This window comes from Corvus brachyrhynchos, unplaced genomic scaffold (genome assembly GCF_000691975.1).
Source record: "Corvus brachyrhynchos isolate BGI_N302 unplaced genomic scaffold, ASM69197v1 scaffold48, whole genome shotgun sequence".
NCBI lineage: Eukaryota > Metazoa > Chordata > Aves > Passeriformes > Corvidae > Corvus > Corvus brachyrhynchos.
Window position 1 is genome coordinate 503,657 of NW_008240027.1, and position 8,128 is coordinate 511,784.

General features: G+C 42.0%; 1 protein-coding gene across 1 annotated transcript; it reads right to left on the minus strand.

Moving 5' to 3' along the window:
• Positions 1-1,951: 1,951 nt before the first annotated feature.
• Positions 1,952-8,122, minus strand: CDKN2C (cyclin dependent kinase inhibitor 2C). The gene is made up of 3 exons (XM_008640750.2): positions 7,899-8,122; positions 7,388-7,528; positions 1,952-3,829 (listed from the first exon to the last, which is right to left on the minus strand). Exons 2-3 carry the CDS (start codon positions 7,514-7,516, stop codon positions 3,455-3,457), a joined length of 504 nt encoding a protein of 167 aa, XP_008638972.1. The 5' UTR covers positions 7,517-7,528; positions 7,899-8,122; the 3' UTR covers positions 1,952-3,454.
• Positions 8,123-8,128: the final 6 nt, after the last annotated feature.

The following is an 8,128-nucleotide window of genomic DNA, read 5'->3' on the forward strand; positions in this document are numbered from 1 at the left end:
CCCCGCCATGCACAGAATAACAGTCCCCACGGAGAAAAGCAAAAGCTTTCCTCCCCTCGCTTTTTTGAGGCAATTTCAGCACTTTACTCAGGAGATAATAATGTCTGGTTCCTTCTGGCTGCCTAGCGAATTCTCAGGTACATTTGTGGAAGAAACCCTTTTCTTTCTTTTAGAAGATGCAAAGTCGTAGTTTTCTACTGTGTTAACTCCTTCTTTATGTGAAAAATGCAATGGCATTTCCTAGGGAGCTAATATCTTACCCCACCATGGAATAAACCATTGATCCCATCCCTCTCCCCACACTGAAAGATGGAAAGTATTTTCCTGTGCTTAAATGTGCAGTGGCTTATTGCACTGGAGACTGAGCAGAATTCACCTTCAAATACCTTCTCATTTACTCTCCCCCGGCTAAGGGCAGGGCAGTGCCTGAGTTAGCCCTGCACCTCTGCCCTTCTCTCCCCAGCACCCACAGATAGGGTATTTCACCCTCTCGCGGTGCTGCTGCCACAGATGAAACTCTCTTCGTTCCCTGTAGGATCCCTTTAGGATCTGCCCCTTTCCAAAAGGAGTTCAGCAGCCCCCGCCGTTGTTCCGAGGACAATTCAGAAACAAAGGTCAAGTGTAACAGCTTTGCTCATCCTTGTAACCGAAATAGGGGAGAGGGCTGTTTCCCCATGGTTGTGTCCTCACACAGCCTGGTCACTGTGAATCCTGGTACAGCTACATTTTATGCTCTATTTCTTCACATTTTTCTGTGCTTGCTGTATTTGTTTCTATTTATACCTCTCATCTCGATACTGCACTGTTTGCTGTCGATTCCTGGGCTGCTGCAGGGCGATCTCTGCTCCTGCCTGGAGACTTACTTGGCAGTTGGTTTATGTCTCAATAAAAGCTCTCAAAATTCTTTAATTCCATCTCACACGCTGCAGTTTTGCATCTCTGGGTAAACATGATTGTCGACATTTTCACGAATACGCGAATTTTTGAAACTGGACTTTTTGATGTTGCCAAAATAGTGGGGGGGAAGCGCCAAAGCAGTTTCTGAAAGCACACCCGATACTACAATCCTTTTTAGGTGTCAGGATTCCCTATTAATAAGACTTGCTTTATATTATTTTCTCCTCACTCAGTAAGTATAAAGACTTCTGGAGGAAAGCCATTCCCCAGCAGCCAGGCACCTTTTTTCAGTGACAAACCCTGTAAGGTGCGTGTAACCCACCAGCTGACGAATTTCTTTGGTTTCTCAGAGGCTCTTTGTAGTAACTATTAACTTCCTGGGATAATAGAGAGCAATCCTTGCTTTCAAAGTATTTAACTAGGAATTTCAATTGATAATGTTGTTTCCGATAAAATGAGGGGCTCACTGAGAAAACGCAGCAGTAAAGTCAGATAAAACACACCTTTAAACCAGACTATCGCCCGTGACTCAGCCGCCGAGGCTTTGGGCACGACCAGGGGGTGATTCGTCCTGGCTTTAACCCTGAACTCCTGGCACGCAATAAAAGCCGCTATTTCTGACTAGGCGGGGCATTTTTCTAGGAAGAGAAGTTGTTCCATCAAGCCACTGCTTAAACTTCGCCTTAGCGTAAATTAAATGCTGATGAAGCTCCAAACGGGTTTGGAATGAGGTTTTTTAGAAGCACAGGTGAAAAAAAACCCCAAACAAACATGAGAAAGCTGGATATTACCTTCTGGTGTAGCACGGAATTCCTCTTTTTGAGAGGAATGGAGAAGGAAAAGTCTTGGAGCATCCTCCAGGACATGAGGAAAGGAAGATGGAGAGCAACACAGAGCGATTTGGGTCACTTCACCTCGGGGACCTGTGGATTACGTTGCTCGGTTTAATATTTCAGGTGGTTTAGTGCTCTTTCTACCAGGAATTTTGAGGGTTATTTCCCCAGTAATGCTTCCTATGTGCTGTGCTGCACCGATTAATGATCATGCACACAAATTTCATATTTCACAGAGGTTTTTAATCAGAACACAGCAGTGTGACAGAGCTTATAGTAAATGTGACAGTTTCAGCAAATTATTTTTTACTTGAAAATGTAGTAACTGATTTTGTGGGGCTAATTAAAAAAAAAAAAAGTTAAGAACTAAACTAATGTACTCCCTCTCCTCTTTTAAGTGCTATTTAAAGTAGTATTCATTTTGCATTGATTTAAAACCTTCTATTTTGCACAATTGAAATTTAAACTATTCAAAATGAAGCACTTTAAACTGCCCATCTGTCCAACAAGTAGATCCTGTACAAATGTTAAAAGTTTCATAATAGACTGTTCCCGACAGGGTGCTGAGCATCGTTAGCTCCTGTTGAGGCTGGAGAGGCAAATGAGTTTCAGTCTGGTGAATACTCTCAGCTGTGTTGCAATGGAAAATTTCCAATGGTTAAATTGTGTTTTAGGTGCAAGCAATAACTTAACTTCACAAATATCAAAAGTGCTGCTTCCTAAATGTCACTGTATTCAAATATTCTTGTTTTGTGAGATGCTGTCATTAAAATAGTTTATTTCCAGACAAAACAGAATAGTTGGTGGAAAGCAAATATTACTTAAAGAACATCTAAACTGCACTCAGCAGATGAAGCAACCAGAAATCTTGTATTGCAGCTTTCGTGTCCTCTTGCCTCTGACAATGGTTCTCTGCTGCTTGTTTTGAAACTAGAAAAAAACGTCTTGTGCAGTGCACAGTAAACACGAACTACTAAACTGAGCTGTTTAAAACCTCTGGCAATCAAAGAAACACCACTTATACTGTTTCTGGTAACTAAATTGAAAACCAGATTGGTGAAAGTTTAAATACACAAAGAGGAAAAGTGTCATCTACATTTAGAAAGTAAGTGACCTAGTTCTACAAGCTCTTGTTAGTGACAAAATACAGTTACTGCCTAAAGCATCTAAGCGCCATCCACTGTCCTCAGGCCGTCCCCTTTGACTTCCAGCTCTGCCTGTGCAGGTGACCCCTTATTTAAAGGATGTTTTTAACCAAAACAGGACCTCAGACTCTTGAGCCCGACTGAAAGGGGTGGGGGGAGTGAGAAGGGAGGGGTGTGTTGAGAGGTGGGAGAAATCACAGTAAACTATTTCCTTTTCTTAAAAGTCCAGCAACATTAAGCGTGTGAATAGTAGCTCTTGTATTAATGACTTGATACAAATGACCTAAAATAAATTGCAAAAGTTGATACTGGAAAACTAGATATGAGCAACCAACATACACACAGATGAGCCTGTGAGCACTGAGTAAAGTGAAAGGTATAGGAAACTGCTGGGAGCATGGATTTCAAACGTTTCTGTTATCTAAAAACCCACCTCTGGAATTTCTTGAGACTTACACTACCAGCTGTTCAGGGGAAAAAAAAAAAAAAAAGTGGCAACAAATGCCGTTAAAAAGGAGGGAAACACCCCAAAAAGTCTGCATGCCCTCACGTCCAAAGGAGACCCCGTCCTAGCAGGGTTCAGTCCATGCTGGGGGGGAAGGAGCTGCTGGCCTCCAGGAGCTCCACCACGGCCGCCCTCCTGTACAGCTTGGCCAGGTCGTAGGCGGTGGCCCCCCGCTTGTTCTGGTGGCCCACCTTGCACTCGGAGCGCGCCAGCAGCAGCTCCACCACCCGCACGTGCCCCTCCTGGGCCGCCAAGTGCAAGGGCAGGTTGCCGTCGTTATCCTCAATGTTAACATCGGCTTTGAACTCCAGCAGAGTCTGCAAAGTGTCCAGAAACCCCTCCCTAGCTACGTCGTGGATGACAGCGAAGCCGGTACTGTCTTTCAGGTTGGGGTTCGCCCCGTTACTGAGCAGCCGCCGGGCGATTTCGGGGTTCCCGAGTTTCATCACCTATGAGAGAGAGAGGAGAATTGGATACCGCGGGTAGGGGGATTGCTCCAGCACTGCCTCCCGTCCTCACTTCTCATCCCTGGCTTTCGTCAGAGCCCAGTTCTCATTTAAAGCAGACAGAAGAGCCTCGCTGTAAAACTAATGACACACCAGAACGTCTAGTTTTTAATGTATTTGTTACTGAACTCGGTGAAACTCTGAAAGATGTTATCACTTCGGTGGTCATAGCTTTCTGCCTCGGAGAGATTAATGCCTGAAATAGCATAGAATGGGATAAAACAGCTTTTTTGTTTTGTTTTTTTTTTTCCCCCCTAACGAGGATCATCTCAGTTTCTTAACATATAAAAATTAGGTATAGTTCGGTTTTATTTGCCTAAGTATTGAGACACCTCTGCATTACTGTTTAATCTTGTTAAATAGCAAATATAGGGTCTCTGAGGAGCAGATATTTTACCTCAGCAACAGCAAATGTAGAAGGTGTTTTTACAAGCTTTCAGGTGTTTACATTGTCTGTACATTATGATAAAACAAATATTTGGACTGTACCATAGCTCTGTCTGTTGAGAAACACAAATGCTAAAAGAAATTCTTCTCCCCAATATTCGTGTTTCATTAGGTGACCCAAAAAGGAAAAGTCAAAGGGAATGTTTCAAAATTACAGAAGTTCTCTTCTAAAATCAGTATATTATATTATACTTTCATAACCTCTCTATAAGTAAACTGTGGCTATGTTCTGTTGTTAAAACATCCCTTAAAAAATATACAACAACAATAATTGGATTTTCTGACTGTTTCTCAGGGAAAAAAAAAAGAAAAAGCTTCTTTCAATTTTCTCAATTGCACCATAAAACTATCATAATTAGAACACAAATCTCTCTTATTTGTAACTTAACAGCTTGCACCGATTTCCTTGTAATTCCTCATTTTTTGTTTGCACACTTTCCAAAAACGAACACTGTAATGTACAATGTGTAATCTCCAGCCTATACGCAGTATTTTCCTGTCCTTGTAACTAGTCTCATTGTAAGTATAAAATTCGAAAAAACTAAACTCTTTTCTATTTCCTTAGAAAGAGATCCACACATCGATTTGAAAATCTTGGTTTAAAAAAAAAAAAAATCAGCATAAACAAGCATTACAGTGCATTAGATTTAGCATAAGGTACAATTTCTACAGGGGTTTGCTGAAAATCTCTCCTGATGAAAAATATATATTAAGTTTTTTAAGAAAAGCCAGTTATAATAAATACATTTATGTACAGCGTTTGAAGTGTAAAGCAGCCTAGCATGTTATAACCACAGACAGGAGCAGAAGTGCAGATAAGACAGGCTGGGATTCAGGAAAAGAGATCTCTCTATGCCCCAAGGCTTCCAGCTCCTGACTGCCACTTCTTTCACTTCTGACGAGAGATGGAAGCGATGTTAAAAGAAAACAAGATCATTGTGATCTCTCTTTGTTTAGTGAAATCCGGACATTTTGATCTCTTTTTGAGAGCCCAGGCTGTATTATTTGTGAATTCAAAACATATATTTGGGTTAAGTGGGAGTTTTCAGTGTTCAGGCCAGGGGACTGAAGTGTTCAGTTAAAGATGTGAGGGGGAGAAAATCCCATAAAAGGTGGTGCTTTTTGGCTGTGGGCTACAACTGAACAGCAAATGTCCCCTATATTTGCAAGGTTATGCTTGGGGGGAGGGAGGCGAAGAAAGAGAAAGCATTAATTGAATAAGTCTGACGAAGAGCATTAGGGCAGGAGATGTATTTGAGGCCTGCATAGGTGCACTTCACCAGAAATAAAAAGGACAGAGCAAGATAAGCCGAGTAGCTGTTTAATTAAACATAAATGAAGAGGAAAAATATAAATTAATTGACATTAATATAGGAGCATTCTCTCCATTGTAATTGAGAGAGAGATTACAGACAGATTATCTCAGTCTAGCAGAGTGCACTGACAGAGAAGTCTTTCGAGCGTGGCCACGCACCCACAGCACATTTCAGGATGATACATATTGAAAATAAGTTGACAGATTCTCCTGTTTTGATTTTTGTTGTGGTTCATTAGTTCAGTTGTTATTAGGCACCCCTAAGAAGTATCGTTAGGGCACGGATGCATGTTTAATATAGCTGGATGCTATGTCATTGTGTAAAATATACCTTAATTCAGGATATGGACAGTTAGCTGCTTTTAGAAAAAAATATCCAGCATTACTCTAGGACAAATTGGTTTTCAGCCCTTGTCCCGAGGATAAAACAACCAGCTAAATGTTTCCTGCTTTCTTAAAGAATTTAGTTTGTCTAAGTCTTTAATTTAAACCCTTTCACTCTCTTAAAAGTTGCTGCAAGTGCCTGCAGTGCAATGCGATGACCTATTTAGGTGTTAACAGGACAGCGAGGAGCTCACAGATCTCCAGCTTCAGCGAAATTATCAAAAAAAGGGTCATTCCTGCATTATTAGCAAGAGGTGCTTATTTTCCAGCTCTAACATTTTGATATTAAGCCAAAAAGCTGTAAATATCTCGAGTACATTCACAGGTTCTATGCTGTTTGAAAATCCACTTTCTGAAATTATTACCATGGTTTTGGGGGAAGGGGGGAGAGGGGTTAAAAAACGATTTTACTAATGTGTAAAATGAAAAAGACCTACAGCTCCACTTCCACATTTCATTACTTACACCTTAACTACAAATAACCACACTTATTTTCCCTCTGGATTTATAAATCACATCTTTCATTATTTGGTAGGTATTCTAGCCTTTTTGCCATCATTATCTGATAATATTAAAAGCAAAATCTTTCATCAGCTCCAATAGTTAGCAGTTGGACAGGTTCCAACTCCTGCCTGCACAACTACACAGTTAAAAATTAGGACACAGCACCCTATACGATCAGAAAGGAAATAACTGGAAGCAGTGCCCTGCCAGCCGATCCGAATAAAACAAATTTTAAAGTCTTAATTATGAATAAAAAAGCAAGTGATTCAGCTGGAACCCCGACTCGCAGGGCTAGCTTTTAATGTACATCGGAGGTCCTCGGTTCTGAGCAGCATGCTTCCCAATGAGAAAGGTCATTCCCACAAACAGAGCATAAAGGAAAAGTATCATCCACAGCAGATCCCAGAACCCAGACGAGCCACGCTTTAAAAGCACATTGCAAGAAAAAAAAAAAAGGAAGAAAAAAAAGATATAAATCCTAAGCTTCAGAGAACAGAACATTTGTGTTTACAGACCTGCTATGAAATCCTGCTCACCTAAGCTGATTTCTTTTCATCTCAGCTCTCTCATTCCTTGCCTCCTCCCCACGAAGTCACAAAATATTAGCAAACTCGTAGCCCGTTTGACATTGAGGGTGATCCCCAATTGAAAGAATGGTTTTGACCAGTTTTATTTCAAGTACGTCATTTTAGGGAGTTGGAGCCACTAAAAGTTATAAAATATGGCATCCAACGAGTTTGAAAAACCACTCGAATTTCATCCACCAGCCTGCTTAAAATGTTGTCTTTTTTGGAAACCCGGGTCACGTAGGTACCAGTGATGAAATATTTTCTCCCTCTCTGGATACCAACCTGCAGCGCAGTCCTCCCAAATCCATTTTGTGCATTGACGTTTACATTCTTTTGCAACAAATTAGTAAGTTGCACTAGGTCCCCCTTGGCAGCCGCGGACGCCAGCTCGTTCCCAGAAGGCTCGGCCATTCTTTAGGGTGACTGACGATCGGAAAAAAGATGAGATTTTTTTTTTTTTTTAACCAGGCATGGCATCGGAGACTGACAGAAGGATTGGGATGGTTAATCTTCTGGAGTAAGACCTTGTAGTAAATACTCGTAAAAAACCTCCTTGCCAAGAGCCCGCCCCTAACTCACACGTGATTATTCAGCAAAACTGCAGCTCCACTTGAAGGAAGATTTCTTTGGTTCCACATATAGAGCAACTCTTATTAAAGACTTTGGCCACTTTCGCGGCGGGGGGAATAGATTAACAGCTATACAATATATTGTATATGTTATAGGTAACATATATACACGTACACCGGAGACTCACTCAGACCTGAGATCTTGGAAGAAGAAGACAACCCACCCTGTTCACAGTCGGTTTCTGAAACTTAGCAGCAGCAGCAGCTCCGAGGAAAGATCTGTAGCAGTGTGCATCCAACTCCCGCTCGGGATCCCCCCTTCATCCCACTCCGTCGCCTTAGTCCGGGCCCAGCAGGGAAGGAAAGGACGAGCCGCGCCCGGAGGCGGCCGGGTGCGGCGGCGGCGACTATCCCGGCGCCCAGCTCGCTCCCTGGGTGCTCTCGCTCCCCGCAG

Bases quoted from the DNA above. Each gene is read 5' to 3' on its own strand.
- CDKN2C (XM_008640750.2), bottom strand. From the start codon at position 7,516: ATGGCCGAGCCTTCTGGGAACGAGCTGGCGTCCGCGGCTGCCAAGGGG. The intron at 3,830-7,387 runs GTTGGTATCCAG...TCTCTCTCATAG, and splicing joins TTGGGAGGACTGCGCTGCAG to GTGATGAAACTCGGGAACCC.